General features: G+C 50.5%; 1 protein-coding gene across 1 annotated transcript in view; it reads right to left on the minus strand.

Annotated features, from left to right (window-relative positions):
* The window catches only part of SHANK3 (SH3 and multiple ankyrin repeat domains 3), a 363156-nt gene that overhangs the window by 63787 nt on the left and 276014 nt on the right, over nt 1-23355 (minus strand). The window contains 2 exon segments of the mRNA XM_052788728.1: nt 8301-8425; nt 21288-21370. Of these exon segments, the coding sequence (XP_052644688.1) occupies nt 8301-8425; nt 21288-21370 (208 nt within the window).

The following is a 23355-nucleotide window of genomic DNA, read 5'->3' on the forward strand; positions in this document are numbered from 1 at the left end:
GCAAACAGGACAAACTCGCAGCAATCTCAGCATTACTTCCAAGCCTCCAGAGCATATGAATGCCACAAAATTCTCTGACTTCACATTGGAGAGGCATTGTTGGTTTGTTGTCAAGGTTTTGCCACCCCTGAACCTGAGAAGTACCAGCGGCAATTGCACATGCAGCTACATCCGTAGTGTCGACAGCACTCAGAATCTAGCAGTTCCTCTGAGAGAAACCCCTGACAGCACAGAGAACAAAACCCAAATGCTCCAAGGAGCTGCTCCGCGTTTGGCATTTCTGACCCACAGTGCTACAGAATAATGTGCCTTTTGCCAAGAGATCACACTGCTGGCATTCACCTGATGGAATGTGCTGCCCACAAAATGGGCACTTACCCTGGAAAAAGCTGCCCTGGGATCCCTGTCCTGTCCGGGGAGAGCTGGTCGGTGAATCCACCAGCTTTGTCACATCCTAAGGCAGACTCCAGGTTAGGTCAGATGAATTCACTACTCCCCGAATTCCATCTCCACTTTTATTTGGTCTCCACAGGCAGAACTGGCAGACTAGATGAGGCAGGCAGGTGCAGGCACCCAGATAACTGAAGTCTGAAGTGAGGTGAGATGAATCCCACCATAGATCTCTACCAAAGGCCGTGTACTGAGATCATCTGCGTCTGTGTTGCTGCAGCAGCCCTGTGGGCGGTAGGACCACAGCAGTATTTAGGAAATTAAAGCGCCCCAAGGATAGCTGGCTCCTGGATGTTGAAATGTGAACAAGAACACTGATAAGCCAGTGTTAGCCAAACCAGCCAGAGAAAAGCAGCCACTTGGCTTCATGTTAGACCTGTCCTCCAACCACTCTACTTTGAGCATGTATGATGGAAGTGCAGCTAAAAGAGATGCTGAGTAAACACTGAGGTTCCTTATCGAGCTATTTCTATACATAGAAATACTGTGGGAGAGAGGGTGAGGGGTGGTGATCTCAGCACTGGAAGATGAAGGGCAGAGCTTGATGCCTCTGATCCATCTGCCTCAAGCAAGCAGAAGCCCTGAGAACTTTCTGTCTCCTCAAACTCCTGGTGCAGCCCATGTCAACCAACACAACAGGCTGGTCTGCCCGTGGCTGATCTGAATCACACTCATCACAGATGGGGAAGGTTAGTCACTAGGAAGAAAGGGCAGCCTTCTTATTGGTGATGAACCAACAATCTTTCTTTAGAAGACCTGATGATACAAAATAACTTAGCTTGGTTCATGTATTTGTTTTAGCATAAGAATCTGCAAAATATGATCCTTTGGCTGCTGGATCAGTGGATAACAAAGATGCTGAGCAGTTACTGCTGGAGTTTCACCTGGACTGCTTTTCTTGAGACCTGGGCAGGTGCACATTTTGGAGGTCTCTGGGCTTTTGCTAGGTAGATGAACAAAGCAGTGAGCATGCCCATCAGAAAGCACAACGAGATGCGCAGTTTGAGCCTGTCAGAGTGGCTGTGGAGGGGTCAAAAAAAGAAACAGAGGGACAGGGGTTATGAAGTAAATGAAGGGGTTATGAAGTAAATGAAACACTAAGACCAAGAGTGAGCAGCAGCTCATGGGAAAATGCTGAAGGATTGCAAGACAAATGCAAGCAACTTGGCTGGATCCCCTGGCAGACCAGAGGGGCTGCCAATGTTCTGCCCATTTTCTACCTTCAGACAGCCTGAAGCACGGCAGTTAGGCAGGAAGCCTCTGTCCAGGCTCCTGACGCAGACAGGCGCGCAGAGGAAAGAGGTGCGTGGTGCATCTCTCTGCCCTGCTTGTGTGATATGTAGAATTATCTGTGCACCCCCCGTCTTGCAGGCATTATTCTCCTCAAGGCAGAATTTCCTCCCTGTGAGCATGGCACTAAACGGGTCAGGACAATCAGGTCCAGGCATCTGAGAGTTCCCCTACAAGCTTACAATCTAGAGTGTGTAAAATCTTTAGTAGTAATAAAATTGGGATCAGATTTCCACCCCAAATACATTGCAGCAGGCAGGGGCTGAACCAACACAAAAAGCAGGAGATTTAGCACTTGTCACCACTCCACATGGTTTGCTGGGATTAAAAAATGAACCTGTTGACTCCAATATGAAGAGAAGGCTTAAGTGTCTAGACCTCCCAAGAGAGGATTTGAAGCACAACAAAGGAGAGCAGAAAAAGCAACAAGCCCAGAAGGCGAGGAAAGAAAAGACAGTATCTCTCTATGGAAAGAGAGCAAGGGCCAGATAGTCCAGTCTATTATGGTACGTTAGAGCTGCGAAGACTTGGAAGACTGGGCACTCGGCTGCTGTGAGGGCCTCAGCATAAGCTGTGAGGGCAAAATTTTAAACATGCTGCTTCTGATGCTTGAATTTCTGTTGATAGGTGGCATTGCAGGATTGAGGTTACGTTTCTCCACAGCTCCAGGCTCCCTCTGCCACAGCTCAGAGCCAGAAGACAATCCGAGGTGGAGAAGTGTAAGGGAGCTGGGCAGCCTTGCAGCAGACGCTTCTGTTAAAACTAGGATCAGCAGAAGATAAATTCCAACGGAGAGGGGGGAGCAGGCAGCGTGCATGAATATGTACAGGCTGCAGACGGGGTGGGTTGTTCCTGTTCAATTATGTGATCAAAGGCTAATCATCACAGTCAATACGGAGCAGAGAACAACGACAGCTGGAGGAACCCCAATGACCTGATCGGTGTCAGTGGAGCACCCCAGCTCGGCTACCCCCAGGGCCACCACGGGGAGGGTCGGCCCCTGGTCTGTGTTTGAGACCCACGGGATGAGTCGATGGGAGAGGATCTCTCCAGGTCACCCTGCGGACTGAGGGGAACTACTGCCTGCAGGGGTATGGGACTCATTACGGGATGCCAGGAAGAGTATTCTGGGGTTGTGCCAGTCCTACCGAGATGCTCGGTGAAAGGACCAAAGGCAGGAAAAGGGAGGACTGATGGTGTCTCAGGCAAGAACAAGCACAGGAGAACAAAGGGAGAAGGGTGTGGAAGAGGCCAGTTAAGCGTGCCAGGTTGCTGCTCAGTACACTTGTCTGGCCATGCCCTGCACCTGGCCACCACAGTCTGACACGTCTTGTCACCGCACTACTTCTACAGCCATTCTTCTGGGTGCGGCTGCGCTCCATATTGCGCACCTCTGTGTGTGTGTGTGTGTGTGAAGGTATCACTGCCGGCAACTGGGGAAGGGGCCGTGGGTGGGAGGGTCCCAGAGGTGCTGGGTTGCCAGCAACTCCAGAGACCGGGCTGCCTGCATATTGTATGTTGATGCGTGTGTAGGTGCATTTAATTTGTGAGGAATCGTCAGGCTGGATTGGCCAGTGAGTAGGATAGGAGGCTTGGAACCAGGGATCGGAGAGGCCATAGACTGGGGGCAGATACTGGAGAGACTAGGGGTCTGGGAATTTGTTACTGGAGGGACCAGATTGACAAGTGGGTTTGAGAGTCAGCTACTGGTAAGGCCCAGTGTCTGGAGCAGCTGCCAGGGAGACTAATTTGTGTTTGTGCATGCCTGTGCATTAGGCAGCTGGGGAGACCTGGGGACTGGAGACCAGTTACTGGATAGGTGAAGTCTCTAAGGCCTGGGGAATCCAGCACACATGTGTGTGCACGTGTGTCAAGAGATTTGAGTACCAGCAAGTGGATCTCAGGGGTTCACACACTCAGGTGCCAGCAACTAGGCAGACTGGGGGAGTGAGGGGCCAGCTACTGGGCAGACTGGAGGTCCAAGGCCAGCTACTAGAGGGATCCATATTGTATATACATACACATATACGTTTATATTCTCTTCTGACAGGCTTTCACATTCTGATCAGTCAGGGAAGAACAGGGTCAGGCCATTTGTGCTGTTTGTGTTTGCACGATGCTGTGTGTCTTCTGATCCGTGTGGCAAGCTGTGTGCTTATTGTGCACATGTGTGTACGTGTCCCCATCGGGAACGCACGCTCAGCCTGGCTACTGACCGAACCGGGGAACATGGAGCTGCAGCAGCCTTGCATCTATTGCATGACTGGATGTAAAGCTCCTGACAGTTACCAGGGAACTCTCACTTTCCTTCTTCAAGGTCATCTGCTCCTCCTGGAGGGGTCTGGTGAAACTTTCCACCTTCACAAAATTAGGAAGAGGTTTCCTAGTTAAACATGAACAGAGACCAGTCTTGCTGAAGAAAGTATCAGGTGAGGACGCCAATGCTCATCAAATGAGTATCCTGAACTCCATACAGCCATTCCATGGATCTCACTGACAAAGCCACCCCAACTTGCCAACCAAGCAGGCTTCAGCCTGTCGTGTTGGTCCAGGCCAGTTATGGCCTTCCGTTTGTACGGAAGGTGGTGGTGAGAAATGAAAGGCTAAAAAGGCTGGGGAAACAGTGTGGCACAGCAGGCTTGAGCAGAGGGCTAGGACATCGCAGTTTAAACATGGTACAAGTAAGTCAGGTCCTGTACTACAGTTGTTGTAGGTTGGTATTAATCAATCAAAAAGCCACAATGCTAAACGTTGATTTTGCCTGAAGCTTTGCTCCCACTTCAGGGGCAGATTCCCCTCTGCATGCCTCCTTCTCTGGATGGTCTTTGCTGCCTCCTTTAAGTCACCATCAGTTGGGCTCCCAGGTATAACCCGTCAGGCAGCTCTGCTGGCTCCTCATGCCAACACCCCGCAGAAACACATCTCACTCCTTCCCCCAAAGGGGAGCCTTGTGGAGGAACGGGAACTGCCGGAGCATCCACTGGACTGCCTCCAGCATCCACATCCAGCCACCCCTCTCCCAGCTTCGGAAGCTGATTTAAGTGCTGAATTAGCACGAGGAAGACTAGGGCAGGTCAGGGCTTTCTTGGAGCTCTAAGTGGTGTCCCTGCCACCTGATCCTTGCACGAAAGAGCCGTTTTGTGGTACCAGAGGAGTTGTTCCCCAATGCTGAGCGAGGTCAGCTCTCATATGGAGATTGTCACTGTCATCAAACACTTCCCTGCCTGAAAACACCTCTCAGGGCTTGCCACCCGCACTTCTTTATTTGAATTTGCTAACTGCAATGTGAAAGCACTTTACGTGTATCTGGGTGTCTAGCACTGATCTCCAATATGAAGAAATCTTTAAAGCTAAAAGACTAACGATTAATTTCAGCAAGAGATGGTCTCAGGCTGCAAGTTACAAGGCTAGAAATGAAGTCTCAAACTTAAAACGCCTACGCACTGTCCACCTAAATTTAACACCTCTCTAATCTATACACTTGGACAGGTTGATGAAGATGGTCCCAGAGACCTGTACAAAGCTTCAAGCTATATCACATCATCTCCCTTTCTGAGTATTGCCTTCAGGATGAGGCTTTACATTGCGGCAAAGCTGCTGTGCTCATTCTAAACCCACCTCCAGCTTCCCTTCCCAGGGAAACCACACATGCTTATTGCTCCACTTGCCATAGATTTAATGATCACGCAGCCACAGGGGAAGTCAGCTCAGCTAGCTGATCCAAAGGAAATGGTAACTCGCTGAGGGCAGGTTACCAGCTAAATATATTTATTCTGCAGCTGAACATCCAAACTGGGAGGGAAGGGAGAGAGACTGCGAGTCTCAGCCGGGACAAAGCTGCTCTACTGCAGCACTAACCTGCTCCTTGCACCCCACATGGCTTTATAAGCATTTGAAATTCTTCCTTGCTTTGTAATGTTTCTAATAGTACGTATCAGAAAAAGTATCAGCTCTACAATGATTGTCAGGTTTATGACAACTGGTAACTAGCTTTCTTTAGAGGCTGCAGAAGACACACCAACAATGGAGATGATGATGTTGGCAGCAGGCTATTTGGGTCACGCAGCCTTTGCCAGCACTCTCCTGCTCGCAGCTTTTGGGGGACTTTCCGGCTGCAAGAACCGTGCCCACATGCAGGATGGACAGAGCAAAGGGCCCCACTGGGAGCTTCTCTCCAGAAGGTTTGCTGCAAGTATGGAGGGGAAATCTGGACCCCACTAACCGCAGAAAGGAGAGTGAAGGATGGGTGTGCTCTTCCCACTGGAAGTAAGGCCAAGTGCCAACCTGGACCTCTGCTGAGAGCTCCTCAAGCCCAGCTTCCCTCTCCCCTTCCCGCTGTGCTCCACCAGCTGCGGGATTCCCTGTGCTCCTGGCAGCACATGGCTCCACGTCCCTGCACGTTGGTTGTCGGTCCTCCCACCTGCCCTGCAGCAGTGTCACACGCGTGGGCACGGCACCACCCGTGGGACTACCAGTTTTGGATGAAGGGCGCAGAACATTCAGCACCTCAGCACAGACGGGTCACAGCTGGTCCCTGCTTCACGCACAGGCTTTCCATCAACTACTCATTCAACATCAAGTCCATCACTGTGTCTGAGGTAATTGCTCTGGAAAAAGTATTGCTAGAGAGATCCCACAGAGCACTGATGGGAGCTCCAGGGTGCCTCAACCAACTGCCTGGTACAGTGGTGATGACCACCCCTGGAAAAGAGAGCATTTTTCAGTGTAAGCTTCAGGCTGCAGAGTGAATCGCAGCAGCTGAGCTGAGCAAAGCCTCCCCACCCGCCTCCCCAGTCCCGGGAGCGCTTCCACACCCAGTACAACTTCACACATCCACCTGCCAGAAGCATGCAGCTCTGCTTGCCTTAAACCACGCACAACCACAACCTACACCACACCACCACCATGTCGGACCAATGCAGATGTCATATACTGCATTACTGGGTTTAAAGCCTTATGATTTTTGCATGGGAAGATGTGAGAAAGCAAAATCCCACAGGATGCCAGCCCTTCCTCTGACTGTATGGACTGCCTGTCCAGTGTGTGCTGTTCGGCACTTGCTGTGAGGAGATTCGCAGCGGAGCCCGACCACACCACCCACCTCAAAACTTCACACAAAGTTCCCCTTCCCATCCCATCTAACTCACGGTCGCTTCACAGACTCGGTGTCAATTCAGCCTCACTCCACCTCTTCTGCAACCGTTGCTCCCTTGGAAGGGACAGGATTCATCTCACATCCCTTCCTACTCCAACAGTGTATACATGTCCATTTGAAACAAACTCTCTGGGATCCCTTTACAATTAAGGCACAGAAATGGGCATCTTGATTGAGTGATTCACAAATACTTTAATCATTTCCCAAATGCCTTGTTGTAACAGCCTTTTCTCTGGCTTTAAGAAATGCAGACTTGACCTATTCATACCATACCCATTTGGCATGGATTCTGAACATAACTTTCATTTGCAAGTACCACAGTAATGTCTCCTACACTTTCCTCCTATAGTGAGGAGAGTCCCTATAAACATTAACAAATTAATGTTACCGCTCTCTTTTAAATCACTCCTTAAAACTATCCTCTGCTGCGTTCACTACAAGATGAAGCAGCCGATATGCCAAGACTGCTCCCTGCAGTGTCATCTCACTGTCCAGAGACGGCGAGCACCAGCACGGGAGCACCCCTGTCACCTGCGTGCTGGGACACAGCCGTCACCACCTGTACTGCACAGATGCCATGCACCATGCAGCACCTACCACAATGATTTCCTGACCTGTTGCTGAGGTTCTGTGCGTACGCTAATACAAACAATAACAAAATAACAATAATGCCAAGCTGCAGGAGCAAGCAAGTGCTGTCACTGCTGGAGACCTGGCAGCCAGCTTCAGATCCCTACCCCGGTTTTCTCCTAAGTCTCCTGCCTGTGCCCTGGGGAGACTACACCTCTATTTCACCTCGCTGTGCCTTGCTGCTGAGCCCTGGAGCCACTTGTTTAACGTGAAGTTGCCAGTGACTCTAATCCTTGCTTTTCCTTCTTTAAACGTGACCACAAAAATCCAGTCGACTGTGGCCTCAGAGCAGAGTGAAGGCAATACACAGCCCCCAGCATTGCCTTCTCGAGAAAGGGAAAGGGCCAAGGGGGAGATACAAGAGCAGAGACCTATATACCCAGTCAATCTAATTCTTCCCTATAGACCCCAATACTTGTACCACATTGGGCAAAGCTGTAATAAATATCAGTACAAACCAATCCTGATTAGCCTCCAGAGAGGGCATCTGATGAGTCTTTCCTCCAACCTCCATTTTCCCTGTAATTTCAGTTAGCAGAAGGGAACCTGTCAGCTCCCCTTCTAGCACAGAGAGCATGTATCTACTTGAATTATTGCACCTGAAATACATTTTTTCATCAAGACATCCAGGCAGCAGGCATTTCAGTAACAATTATTACCCAGCTCTCAAAACACCTTATAAAGGAAATTAATTTTATGCAAGACATAAGCCCTTGTCCTGCAGAAGATGCTGCTGGCAGCCATCAGTCACTCTCCCTGCCGCTTCTGGGCTCACCTCAATCAGAAAGTCTCCTGTGCGAAGCCCTGCTCTCCAAGCAACACCTTCCACATCCACTGATTCCAGGTACTGGAGCGCTGGGAAGGCTGGGGTTGGGGTGAACTCCTCAATTGGGGTTTCAGCTACAAAACACAAAGAGAGAGAGAGATTGAGACACTGTGGCAAAAAAGCAAGCAGAAGGTGGACAAGAATGTCCAGGAGCCTATAAAAATCTCTGTATATTGGTTCAAAAGAACATGTATGCAAGGGTCAGCTTGACATCAATGCAGGAACCAGAGCTAATGCTACATGTCTACAGTATTAATCAGCTTAGACCCTGAGAAAGCCCCAGAGCCTCCCAGACACATGCGACTCCCAGAGTCACATATGTTCCCAAAAGGTCCCTGAAGCCTCATCCATCTCCCAGTACTACAGCCGAAATGAGAACAGCAGCTATGAACAATGGCAGGAGGGGAAGAACTCACTCCTTCTGTGTCTACATCTGAGTTAGCGGCTCCAGGCCTCTTTCATAGTCAGCAGAGAAAACACAACGTGCACCATCCACCTATGCTACTGCAGACATGACACCTGCTTTCAGCGTCCCAGAGCAGTGCCTCTCTCATACTGGTCCTACAGGAGACCATTAGCTCAGGAGCAGAGGGCTACTTGTTGATGGACGTCTGCATTAATCAAATGAAACCCACTCTTCATCAGTGAGGTTTTAATTGCATTCCTGGTTGGAAAACCTGCTCCTGCTCCCAAAAGAACATCATTTCCAGGGAAGGGATTTTCTCAGATGGACCCAGGCAGTGCACTTACATTATCCAGCTGCAGCCCATCTTGCTTCAGTGCCCATCCAGGATGAAGGAATTTTGCATGGGGGATGCCCAACTTACAGCAGAGAGGCACTTGTGTGATGTGTGCTACCTTGTGTGATGTGACGAAGGAACAAGCTTCCTTTGTCTGTTTATCAAGAGGAGACTGTTGTAGATGTTCAGAAACCTCAGATCCATAAAAGAAATGAAGCAGAAAGGCCACAGCTACTCTACACATCTGGCCGGGCTCTGGTCACCTGAAACTACCAGTGGTACCAAGATGGGTTGCTGTCCCCAGCACAGAGTATATCAACTGTGGCTGTTTCAGGGGCAGGTCGTGATTCTCCAAGAAGATTTTTATTTTCCCCGTTGTGTATTGAGAACAGACCTGCTGCCTGTGTACCTGCTTTTGTGCAGAGAGGATTCGTGTCTTGCTACACAAGACCACAGCATTGGATCAGTGAGGACTTCTTCACCAGGCCTTATATGAGTGGAAACATCTAAAGCGGATCCAGAAGAAGCTCGAGACATCCCTTTTCTAACAGCATGCAATCTTATTACTGGCTTTCAAGCGTTACCAGACAGATGGCTGTTCCTAATAGCCTGTACCACAGACAAGGAAAGAGAGAAGTTACCCTTCCAAGAAAAGTGCTGCTTCTCGGCACTACGACACCTGGCCACTTGTTCGTGCAGCCTTCCAGGGAGCAGTATCTATAGAGTCATTTCAGCCCTCCCTCCACTTAGTGGCAGTCCCAGGACTAGAGAGGGGACTGTGCCACCTCTGGTGATCAGCACTGCACTGATTTTGGAGCTGTTCTCAGCTGGTAGCAGCCTCAAAGATGAAGCTGAAGATGGGCTACCAGATACAAGAGTACTCAGCGAGTCGGTGGGGGTGAAGGTGCAATACTGAAACCACCTGTGCCAACTACTCCGTTTTCCCTGCCTGCAGAAACAAGAGACGATATTCCACATCACCTGTCACGGACAAAGAAAATTATTGACACATTAGGAATAAGTGGCTGAAAACCCCAGACATGTTCTGACAGATCTGCACTCTCCTGAAAGTGTAATACACACTGGAGGGTCAGCGAGTGTGTTTTATTCCTCCTCTACCTGGGACAGCCACTTTGCTCAAGGCTAGCTGTCAAATAACAGATTGCAGTTGTATGGCAGAAATCCCCTCCTGCAACAGCAGTATAGCAGTCATTCTGCTGAGTAGATCCCGAACATACTTAAATCACCAGGAGGAGAGGAGGCTAACAAGCCATTGTTTTGCCTAATGATGCAGCATATGTCATGCACCAAAAGATATTAGTGCTTGAAACGTCTAAATTTTGGCTGCTGACCAGTGGCTGGCCAACAGCATGGCACTGCTACTTGCACAGGGTCAGTTCAAAGTGTGATGCACAGCTTCTGGCACCAGTGGTGTTGACACAGATTATTTCAGTCCACTGTGCTACACAAGCAGTAAGTTTAGGTCTGGTGGTCTTGAGTGGAGTGCATAGAGATTCCTGGCAGATGGTGTATTTGATGTTGCAATGCATTACTTAGCATTACTTTCTCTGAAGGGTAATTAATACAGGAGCGTGAAGAATGGTTTGCAAACCAGCACCAAGACCGGCACAAGAGACTCTCAAGAGCTTGGTTGTGATGGCTTATGATGTCCTCCCCTCCTGCACAGTAGTTCTCACATACGTAGGACAGAAGCTAAAGCTGGTTGGTAAGAAATGCAACAGCGAGGCCACAGTTGCATGAAACAGCTGGCTCAAACGTATATAGAGCCTAGGAATTCAAAATGGAGACATGCTCCCCAAACCCTGGCCAGGCTGGCAATTTTGGGGCCAGGTGAACTGAAGGCTCTCACTCAGGGCTTTTCAGCAGACTGATGGAGGTGTCTTTTTCTCACATGAATCTTTAGTCCATGCAGGATTCACTGTCTCATCTTCATTCAGAAAAGTCAGTGGTAGAAGGACACTCTTCTAGTATAGGGACAGCTCTGAGCAGAATGCACTGAAGGATCTAGACTAACTTGCTAAGAAATCAAACACCAAATGTCTTCTTTAGTGGCTGATGATGCTTGAACAAACCATTCACCTTAGAGACATGTAACAAGCAAGTCAGAAAAAACCACAATTATCTAGTCTGATATCATGCATGACAAGGGCCAGAGCCTTCAACAAAGGTCCCTGTATGTCCACCTCTCACCTCAGCTGATGTATGCAGAAAGCATGGTTTATTTTTGTTAGCAATATAGATAATGATCTATTGTATCAACAGGCCTAGGTAAGTTATCCATCAGTCTAAGTCTATTATCAAAACAATGTATTTTTTAAGAGCTGTGTCAAAACCCTAATGAAGCAGTAGATTTAATAACAGAGTCAGTAGATGATCTTGTGCATACATCTCCTTTGATGTCAGATCACTCCAGTAAATGTGACCTACATTCTCCTTCATTTGTGTGAAATGTATAGACCCTGATTTTATACAGATATAAATACTTCCATCATTTACTATACTACTACTTTATTATTTTATTTACAATTTTTATGCAAGATTTTTTCTGTTGAATCAGATAGCCATTGGCTAGCACCAGACCAAGACAAAGTTTGCCTGACAAAATGTTAATATGCTGAACGATCTTAGATGTTTTTTATCAAGAGCTTTCCATGACTTCTTCCTTTGATGGAAGCTAGCTTAAGTGGCAAACAGTTGACAAGTCATCCTACGTATTTTTAGAAATGCCAGTGTAACATCTGATTTCTCCAAATCCTTCAGGACTTCCCCAATGTTAAATTCAGCTCTTTGGATCAGTGTTGACCAGCAAGTTCTTTCAACAGCCTGGTGTTCAAGGAACCACAAACATGACCTTGCTGCAGACTGTAGCTGCAAAACTAGGTGCCCATTAACTTATGCTAGACCTCGGCCCAGAAGGATATGAGGTTTAAGGTGAGAAAGACCTTGTGTATTGCCTGAATCTCTGAAAATGAGAAAAGGGTAGACTCAGGCTCTCTGAATGTCAAGTAAAATTATTTATATAATCATAATGAGACATACGGTCTCCACAGAACATCAGCACTGTACTTCACAAAACAGAAGCATCAGCATGACATACCAGTACTGCCTCTCATCATACATGCATCATAATTAAGTCATGAAAAGGTTAAGTGGAATTCCTGATCCCTGGGGAGGATAGAGTTGGACAGATGACAATTTAATTGGTTTCCTAGTGAGGAGAAGGAGCCTGATGTGAGCAAACTGTGTTATCACAGCAGCTCCACAGCTCCAGATACACCCATCCCATCAGGCTTACCCCTGCTGCAATCCCACAGCTGCAGAATTCAGAAGCGCTGCCCCACGTTTCCCCACCATGGGGCTGACGACAGCCCATGGACGGCAGAGAAATCCTAAATCATAGCTCTGAGAAGAGTCATCTGAGGGATAGTTCAAGGATGCGTTCTTTTGTATTGGTAATCAAAGATATAAACTGATAGGGAATACAGATAAAATTAACCTAGGAAACCCAGCCTTATAGACAATTTTGTCACCTGCATTATTGATGTGTTACATGAGGACTCCAGGCACACCATCTTCTGTGGGCTGGAAGCTATATAACTACAGCAACTGCATGCCGCGATACACAATTTGTAAAGTGTCACTAGTGCCTTAAAGATTCAGTAAACAAGAAAATGCATCCTGAAGTCAGAACTGTATCCTTATGAAATAAATACTAGAAGCATAATTTAATACAGGAGGGGGAAAAACGTAGACAGAGGAAGCAACCAGCTCTCCCTTGCTACTGCCTGAAGTCCCAGGGAATGAGAAAGAAACTCTAGTAATGGACAAGTGAATGAAAACTAAACTACCCCTTTTCCGTGCAGAGAATGAGGTCTGCAGGGCTAACTGCTCCAGGAATCTCCAACAGCCACGTCAGGCAGTGGATGGAGGAGCTCTGACCTCCAGCTGTAGGTGGAATCCAGCACTGGATTTCCTATCTGCCTCAATTAACTTGCAGACTCAGGCAATACAGGGGAGACCTACTGTTCCCTGGAGTCTGCAGCTGTGCTTCCTTGTTTCAGAACTTTCCCTTACAGCTGCTTTTAGTTATCATTCAGTCAAATATATCAGTGCTGTGCTCACACCTGGTCAGTAGTAAGACTGCTCTATACTTTACTGCAAAGGACCTGCAAAGGGAGAAACTTCTCCTGCAGTACATAACAATTAAAATTTCCTGGATAAGTGCCAGAAAAGCTATAAAACCAGGTTACCACCTGAAAGCCCAACCCTGCCTTACTGGTTAAGCTGATGGGTACTGAGCACATCATTTTCTCAGAACAGAACAGAACTAAATGAAATGTATGTTGACAGCAACCCCATGGAGCACCTGCAAACCATGCCACGTGCAGGAGACCTTGGTGGCAGGGATATCTCCTTCCAAACCACCAGAGTCTACTGAAAGGAGCAGAAGCAGCTCTGGAGAATAAAGCTCTGGCAAAGGCAAAGGGTGAACAGAAACCCCACTGCTATGGGGGAAGCCCTGACTGCCACTCCTCTGTCCCCATGGCAGTCTGTCCTGCCCAAAAGCCTGATGCGGAAAACCCATGCTCCTCTGGGTCACGGGAGACGGAGCCCTGCATGGGACGTGCTGCTGCACACACTGCCCAAGCATGGCCGTACGCAGGCATCCACACGCTGCCTGCAGACAGCATGCCCTTTAAAACACCCTGGAGACAAGTACTGGCCACGGTGAAGTGACGGCTCACAGCAAATCTCAGGAGCATTCCCCACCTGCTCTTCCCCAAAAGCTAGCTGTTTGGAGGTGGTGGACAGATGCCGATGCTGGCAGGACTGGAGCAGGCACCGACCTGGCACCAAGATGCTCGATCCATCTGTAGGGCTGTTCTGCTGACAGCCAGAGATGGAGCAGCAGGCTGGACACACAGGCGATGGTCAGAAGAACAGATTTGGTTTATCGCCCTGATCTGGGCTGTGGTGATCAAGCACAGAGCTGCCCAGCAGAAACCCCTGCCAAACAGCCCCAGTGACATCATTCATGTACCTTTGTAACCTTTTTCCTGGTTTGTAACACTCCTTTTTGCTGCCCCAGCTTCTTTCCAAACAAACAATCTGCCTCTAGCTACTTTTTTCCCACTCACCCCAGTTTTGCTACATCTGTATGCAAATCTGGTATTTCCAACACCATCACCTAGGTAATCTTGGCCTTACCTGGTATCACTGAGAGGTTACCTTCTGGGGACCCCAAAGGTCTCCAGTATTCCCTGTCAGTTGTCTGTGAAGTTTGGCCACTTCTAGCACCATCCCCTGCACACTGACGAAATCCAGTCATTCCTCCAAAGCACTGTCCGTGATGCTGTCTGTCATGTCCCACCTCCCACATCATGTCCAGTCATTCTCTGCCTCCTGTTCAGTTAGCTTAATCTCAGCCTCATCAGCAGCCCAGCCATTTGCTTACAGCCCCAACACCAACGAAACAAGAAATATTAACCAGAACAACCCGCAGCGTTCAGAGCTGGTTGTAGCCCTGGTGATGGAGGAGGAGGACACCAATACTCCTTACGCAGCCTGGGAATCCTGACCTATGTGTCTCATGGAGGTCTGAGTGAAGGCTGAGCGCAGCAGACCAGCCACCACAAAAACCAGCTCGGGACCAGACCCTCCAAAATACCGTTTCTAGATCAGAGCCCACGGGAAAGCTTTAGGACAGAAGTATGTAATTTGGTGACAGTTCATCTGTAAGTGCCTACCCAGGAAGGAAATAAAATTTAAGGAGGCTCTCTTATCCAACTAGCAAAGGCAAAACTAAATCAAAAGGTTTGGAATTAAATTACAGAAATTCTCACTGGTAATGAGGCGAAATTTCTTAACAAGGAGGTCTACTGTTCATTGCAAAAGCTCATGATTTCAAATCTCAGGAAGCATCATTTGTACCTCTCGAGGAGCTATCATGTTAACCCTACAGCTTTGGTTGTGCAATTTGATTGTGGCGGCCATTTCCAGGTCTTAAAAACCCACTGTCCAGGCTGTCTCACAGCAGGGACGCCAGCTGCAGCTGTGCCCAGCAGTCAGGAGAAGCCCTGGAAGAGCCAGATCACCAGGAACCCCTGGGGTGGCTCTGACAACCCCCTCAACACCACAGGTCTGAGGGCAGAGGCCCTGCAGAACCCCAATCCTGCCCTTCGGCACAGGGGTGCCGACGGCCCCCCAGAAGCCAAGGGGAGGGTCCCCGAGAGGGGTCGGCTCTGCCTCCGCCACGCCACCGCTGCCGGGAAGATGGCATCGCTGCCAGCACACAGCGGCACCCCAAAGGGACACCCACGCCACCAAGCTGGTTCAGTGGCACCTGCCGCGGCCAGAAGCGTGCCCAGACCTGAGGGCACTCTCTTCCCCTGCCCATCTGTGCTGTCTCTTCCCCTGGCCTGCCCATCTATCATGAGGAATTGCTCCCCAGGACCTGACACAGTAAACTCCAGCCCTGACTTTGACTCCTGCAGCATCACAGTTGATTGCACTTCAAGATGCAGGCTTCCTGGGACCCCTGGCAGCCAAGAGGGCAAACCGCATCCTGGGGGCATCAAACACAGCGTGAGCAGCCGGTCAAGAGAAGGGATTGTCCTGCTGTAGTCAGCGTTGGTGTGGCCTCACCTCAAATACTGTGAGCAGTTCTGGGCCCCACCACTTGAGAAGGATGTGAAGGACCTCAGATGCATCCAGAGGAGGGCAACCAAGCTGGCGACAGGGCTGGAAGGCATGTCCTCTGAGGAGCGGCTGAGGACTTTGGGCTTGTCTAGCTTGGAGAGAAGGAGGCTGAGGGGTGACCTCATTGCTTTCTACAGCTTCCTGAGGAGGGGACGTGGAGAGGGAGGTGCTGAGCTCTTCTCCCTGGGATCCAGGGACAGGATGCCTGGGAATGGTTCAAAGCTGCATCAGGGGAGGTTCAGACTGGACATGGGGAAGCGTTTCTTTACCGAGAGGGTGATCACACACTGGAACAGGCTTCCTAGAGAGGTGGTCAATGCCCCAAGCCTGTCAGTGTTGAAGAGGCATTTGGACAATGCCCTTAATAATATGCTTTGACCTTTGGTCAGCCCTGCAGTGGTCAGGCAGTTGGACTAGATGATCATTGTAGGTCCCTTCCAGCTGAACTATTCTATTCTATTCTATTAAAAATACTGCTTTTCTTGGATGAGTTACTTTTATTACCAGCCAAGCTTAGCAGTGAAAAACATTACAAGTTAATTCAAGCAGAGCAAATTGTTAAGATCAGGGTTAAACCACAAGATCCCAGGTACTTCACCAGAAACACATTTACAGAGTGAAAAATAAAATAATACTGTAGCTGCCTTGGTACTTCTCACCTAAAATCCTGAAGGCATGTCTCAGTTCAAAGGCTAGGGTAGGAAGCTGCACACCACTGTTTTGACATCTAAACAGAGCACTGGAGCAGCAGGTACCTGCTTGCAGCTGGGTGGTCAACAGATAACAAGCACTAATGGAGTGCGTGTATTTGGGGCAGGGAGAAAAGGGGTGCTATGGCAGTTATTTAAAATCAGCTCCTGAATTTTTAAATTTCTAAGGCTACTATAAAAGGTGTGACCTAAGTAGCATTTGCCATATCTAGACTCTACTGGGCCTTGTTTCTAGTTCTCCATTAGATCTCCCTAATGAAGACACCACCATTAACAACACAGAGGACAGACTTGGTGTTTGACGTGATCTGTCTAAACACCTCGGGTCCCAATTTCTGTCCGTCCTGAGGGTCACAAAGTGTCACAGCGCTCCTCCGCACAAGAGCCAAGTTCTGAAAACCATCAGTGAGCTCCTCCATTTCCACAAAACTTTATGATACCAGCAGTATGTCCCAAAACTTGCTGCAAGGCTTTAGGACAACCTCCCCTCTGCCCCTGACCAACAGCAAGATCCTCAAACTTTGACTGTACTTCCCTCACCGTACCCCTCCCCGGCCCCCAGGGCTGTGCAGGGCAGGAGCTGCAGCTGTCAGAGACCCCCGTCAGGCCAATGACACCCAGCACCAGGCACTTCACAGCACCAAAATTCAGCTTGCGGGGACTTCCGAGCCTGAGGTCCTAACGCCAAGTGCTGGGCAGGAAACAAACTAAAACACCCTCAAATGATCCACTGATTGCTACAGATCCAGGCAAGTTCTGTGCTTGGGTGGTTGGTTCACTGAATTCACCCGAGGTGATTTGTCTCAGTAACTGCAATACCAGTTGCTCTGGCTGGTCTTTACACAGAGAGATGCAGACACAAACATCTGACACTGAACAACAAATTTTAACCTTCCCGCGGAGAAAACGCGGCAAAAACCAAGGGGGAGTTTGTGAAGTGAGCAGATGACAACCATGCAGAGATCCTCCCTAACCCGAGCCCCGAGCTCTCTGCGCGTTCCCCCGCAGAGCCCGTGCAGCCAGAACTCGGTCTCGACCGTGGGACCGAGTCGCTGGTGAATGGCGCGTGTCCAGCACTGGAGGAGGAACCCAGCCTGCCGTGCACGAGCTTGCCCCCGGCCAGGCGCAGGCAAAGGGGCATTGGCGATGGCTGCAGGGGCTTCCAGGCGCAGGACTGGAAGCTGTGCGGTCACAGTGACCGGTTTTCCCGTGATGCTGAACTTAACAAGATGCTCGCAGGGAGTGCTCCGGGGGGCTGGGAACAGCAACGGCTCCCACGGGGCCCTGCTGCAGCCCCACCGGCAGGGACGGGGCTGGGGTACAGACCGACCCTCCCCATCGGCAAGTCCCACGGATCGGCACTTTGGTCACCAGCTGTGACCTGCTGGTTTTTACAAGTGCTCCTTGACGGTCTGGCTCAAATGCAAGGACTGACGCTGGACACAGGAGGGGCACTGAGGGGCAGAGAGGCCGTGGTGGGCAGAGGAGAGCAGGAGGACCTGGGGCTGCGGGGAGGCCGTGGCACCGGGGCAGGCAGAGTGACAAGGGCACTTGCTGCAGGCAGCAGTGAGAGCTGGGAGGTGTGGCGAGCTGGGCAGAAACCTGGAAAGCAGGTCTGCGTTCTGCATCAAGGCAGGCGCACCTGGTAAAGCAGGTGAAATGCTTGCTTGGCCGGAGAACTGGGGGGTGGGTGGGGGCAATAAAAAATTGACAACATTTTGGAAAGAAGCAGGAGCAAACCGAGCCCCACAGTGGATCAGCACAGCATCTTCTCCCCAACAGTGTACCGGCTCAGCTGCTTGGGGAGATACACGAATCGTGGGAAGCAATCATCTCAGGGAACTTCGTGAATAACCTGCCCCGTCTGGTGGCTTCTCCCCAGACTAAGTAGACAAAAGAAAGCTCGTGCTTTGAAGCAAGGACTTAGAACAATTTCCTTTTCTTTTTTTTTTTAACGCTTAATTTATATTATTGGCAATACCCTTGCTATTCATAAAATTATCTACTCCTTTCTTAGAGAGTAAATTCCCAAGTCAGGGGCTGCGTGTCCCTCTGCCGCTTCCACAGAACCCACCATAACCAGGTGCCAACGAGCATTAACTGGCCTAGGAACAATACTTCTCTGCCCAGGGAACTGGTAGCATGGATTTGCTGAGACCATGTGAGGTGCAGTCACCGTATGAGCTGTAACCACTACTGTTTACAGGGATGGCCCCAGGGAAGTATGTATGAATAATTTATGAATCATATTACTAAACAGATAGTGCCTCATCTGTAGTCAGGTTAGCCAGGAAGAGGGAGGTTGCTCTAGTCTAGGCATGGAAGGCTGACTGGTTGACTTCAGGATATTACAAGCCAAGAAATACCATCTTTCAGCATTTTGAGCAAAGGTCTACCATTTGTGTATGTGAAAGGTAGGGATGGTCTCTCTAGGCCAAGAAATGAAGAAGTGAATCCACCTGCTCATCACTTTCCATCACAGTGCTGAGTGAAGGGGCTGCTACATTGCTTCCCATCTGCTCCAAACGATTCCCTAAGGCAATGGCTGCAGGCAAGTCCCATGTCTGAAAGCTGCAGCTCATCTCCTGCAGGGACGAGGATAAAAACGTTTGTTCAAATGCTCAGTTGGTTTGACTGGGACATCACCTCCTCCCGGTACTGGACAGAGGTGGAGATGGGACAGGCTGGGAAGGGTGGTGGAGAGCCTTCTCTGCCAGGGGTGCAGCTGATGGGGCAGCTCACGTGGACAGGCAAATTTGGGCTTGGGAAGAAATCAACCGTCAGCAAGACTGGTAGAAGCCGTGCAAGATTTTCACCATCCTCTGCAGCACAAAGTGCAGTTTCCTTTGAGGATCATCCAGCTGAGTCTCACTTAATAACCAGCTCCCTCCCTCTGCAGGGACTTTGCTGATGCTCTGGTCCCTCCCGTTTTCAGACCCCTTCTGCGGTTCACCCCACGAGGCCCAAAGTGTTTTGGACAGAGTATCTGAATGAAGAGCGAGCAGTGGTGACATCCATGGGGCCAAGACAGAGAGTCCCAGCGTTCGTTCCAGCTTAAACCCCATGGCAGTGCGAAGCACCAGGCTGAGTGGCTGGGAAGTACAGGGGTTACTCAGAAGCACCACGTTCACCTCTCTGTCAAGAGGATGCTGCTCCCCAAGGGGCTTCAGCAGACTCACCAGCAGCCCTGTCCCAGATGGCAGCACGACAGACCATGCCCACCCTGTGAGGGCTTCCGAGCCATGACCCTCTGCAGCCACGCGCTGCTCAGTGCCCCCTGCAGCAATGCCAGGCTGCAAATCCATAAGCCAGACCCAAGTCCCACACAGCCTCACGCCCACTGTTCAATCCACTCCAAGTCCTCTCTTTCAGCCTCAGCAGACAAAGGAAAATACAGAGCCTACAAATGTTAGGAGGGCAAACAACAAGAAAGAAAGAAAAAAGGAAACAGGACAAAATTTATCCCATTTTTCCTAACACAATAGCTGCAAGTCTGATCTGGTAAAAAAATGGATGCCATTTTGAGCCCTGAAGTTTCACTTCACGTTACACAGACTGATGTGAGCAGCACACGGACAGACACGTATGTCACATATATAGGGAAGGGGAGAGAGAGGGGAGGAAGAGACAGCAACCATATTCTGACAGGAACGCAAACACACCCACCGGCACACAGAGCCCTTTTGCGATACGGACAGAACAAAGACAATTCAGGAATCCCCACAGAAAATCACACCCAAGATTAAAGCCCAAATCACAACGATCTTCAGCCACGCCGAGGTCCAGGAAAGGAGCAGCACTACCAAACGAGCTGGCAGGCACTGGTTTAAGCTTTCCCTCCTGCATCTTGCACCCTACATGCAAGGAAGGGACAGAAGCATGCATCGCCATGCCTCTGCTTTCAGCAGCTGCATTTCTGAGATCCCCTCGCCTCTCCCCAGCCTTCAGTCCGGAACTGCTGGACAGAGGACTCTCCAGCCGGAGGCGGACCTGCCTCCTGAGCACAGGGGCTGAAGCCTATTTCCTATGTGAATATGAGCACATTCATTACCAGTCCCCAAGGGACTCTCTTTTTTTTGTAGCAAAATTATCAGTTTCTGGCAAGAGGAGCCACAGTAACAAGCCGGTCCAAGGTACCGGCTGCACAAGCACAGGTACTCCAGGGCTGTGCCAGGGACGCGTGCCCCAGGCACGAGCAGAGGCTGTCTGGCAGCACAGGGTCGAAGGTATGGTGGCAGCTGCAGGACAGACATCTACCGGTTTGCCCTCACGCTGGGGCTGAACCCCAACACAGCCAGGGCTCCCAGGAGAAGGACCCCGAACTCTATACAGCCAAAGTATAGTGAAATACTTCTAGCATTACAAATAAAAAAGCCACGGAGGACACAGGCCCTGCCCCATGGGGCTTTCATCTGCACCTGAAACAGAGCAGATGCACTTTATACATCCAGTAAACAGGCAGAAGTGAAAACTCCTACAAATGCAAAGCTACGAATACCAGCATCTGTATCAGAGAAACACCCCAGAAAGTGCGAGAGATGCACGTTTGCCACAAATGGCATTTTCTGTACAATGCACGTAACCAGAGATAAGCTGCACTCATACTGCCTAGCCGCCAGAGAAGAAGAGAGTCCCCTAAGAGACCCCGGTGCACAGGGGCTCTCAGGCTGCTCAGCTAGGGAAATGGGGTCCTGAGCACCAGCCAAAGTGAGGAGAAGGAGCTTTCCCTCCCAGCCCCAGGACCGAGCGAAAGAAGCAGCCCTTACCTTTGGCCCCTCGCAACACAAACCCGAATCCCTCATGCTCCCTCTTCTGCAGCACGGCCGTCTTCTCCTCAATGATGTAGTCACTGGGCAGGAAAGAGCACAAGAGAATGATGCTAGGGTTAGATTTCAGCACCATGCTGCCAGGCGGAGGTGGCCTTTGTGCCTGTGACAAGGAGACCTCTTCTCATCGACCGTTTCATCTCAGCAAGGAGTTGGGCACAATCTGCTTCCCTCCCTCCCTTGCCCAAAGTCAGAACAAAAAGACGAAAGCTACTTTCCCTCAACGTGTAGGTGGAGGAAAGCCCCGGCTGCCTGGATCACCCTTCTGCCCACCGGTCCCCTTCTCAGTCACCTGCATACGCATGCAGGGAGCTTACTGATCCCACTTTGGGCTTCCCTTTAAATGATGCCCTTAGCATATAACTGAAGAGTGGAGCGCCTGAGCAGAGGAGGTGCGGGGGGAGGCAGCCATCCATCCATCAGGGAAGCAGCTCTCTGAGACTTTCCGGTTGCCTCTCGTATGAAAAAATTAGACGCTTGACGAAAGGAGAGGTGCCTCTTTGGTAAGTTCCCCGGGAGGGAGAACAGCAGAGTTTATATCCTCATCCCGGCGCTCTGATCTTCTCTTAAAATCCCCCCTCCGCGTTGCTAAGTAACAGTCTGTCATTAGCAGAGGGGGGATGCATTGCATTGTCCTAGTTTAACAAAGCTGCTCTCCCTGCCCTCCGCCGCGGCCAGACGAGAAGAACGGGGAAAATCCAGCGGTGGAGAGAGAGGATCGGACGCGCAGCTCCGCGCGGACCCCGGCCGCCAGCGACCCTTCCGACAAACCACCTCTACGTGCGCCGGGAGGGGCGGTGGGCGCACGGGGAGGGGAGACTGGAGAGGGATTCTCTCAGCAAACGGGAGCTTAAATGCGGTCCTGCAAATCCCTCCCAGCAGAGCCGCATGTCTGACATCAGAGTGGAATTAATCAGGGACCTCGGTCCTTCTCAGCAGCGCGGGGAAGGAGCTTTGCACATCGAGCCAAAACCGAGAGAGGCAGAGAGGGAGCGATGGCGCGGGCCGGACCCCAGACCTGGGTGCGTGCAGCCAGCGATGCCGGGGGTTCTGCCCAGTGCGCAGCAGCGGGGAACAAAGACCCACGCAGCACCGCACTGCACAGAAACGCGCTGCCAAGGAGCAGGTAGAGCAGCGGGCGCGCAGGCAGGCGCGCTCGCAGGAGGGAGGCGGCGGCCGTGGACGGGCGCTGGCACAGAGCAGGCTGGGTTCGCACACTGCGGTATGAGGTGCCCCAACATGCGCGGTACCGCCGCTGCAGGCAGGCGCACGCCCCGCCGGCACGGGCATCCCACGCCACGCCACGCCGCGCCTGCCGCCTCCTGCCCCTTTGCTGCGGGGAAGGGGTCGCCTGCCGGGGCTCAGGCTGCACCCCGCTGGGACCCTGCCGAACACAGCGGGGCCAGGGAGGGAGCGGGCGTTTCTGGATGGAAGGCGACGGGCTGACAGTGCTGCTGCGTGGACCGGGCTGGCAACCCACGCTTTGTGTGTACTTCCTCGCAGCTACGGACTGCGACCGACAAGCACCGGGACAGGACACACCTCTCTGTATCCTGGCCAGCTGTAGCCTCTTCTGCCAGTGCTGCATTTATAGGCGTCGCGATCCCTTTTTGGGTAGGTAGTTCTGTGATTCTGCCATGAACACCAACCACAATGGTATCTAGCTCCTAGTAAGATGAATAGAAATATTCCTTCGTTTTCCAGACCAAGGGAAGGTGATCACAAAAGTCAATACATGCGACGGCTGCAGGTACCGAGGCAGTCTGGACGACATACGACAGACACGGTCCATGGAAACTAACGCGACACATGAGCCTGAATTCCTTGGAATTCCCTGGTATTTTACTTTGCGCTATAATTTTGGACATGCTTAGGCATTATCCATGAAAAAATAAGGTATCTATTAAACCAGTAACTTCATGCAACAAAGTACCTAGACATGGATAAACTTCAACAAAACTATGTGAACCGCTTTAAAGGATGCAGCTGCTGTCATACAGTCATCCCT

The sequence above is a fragment of the Harpia harpyja genome, chromosome 6, assembly GCF_026419915.1.
Source record: "Harpia harpyja isolate bHarHar1 chromosome 6, bHarHar1 primary haplotype, whole genome shotgun sequence".
Taxonomy (NCBI): Eukaryota; Metazoa; Chordata; class Aves; order Accipitriformes; family Accipitridae; genus Harpia; species Harpia harpyja.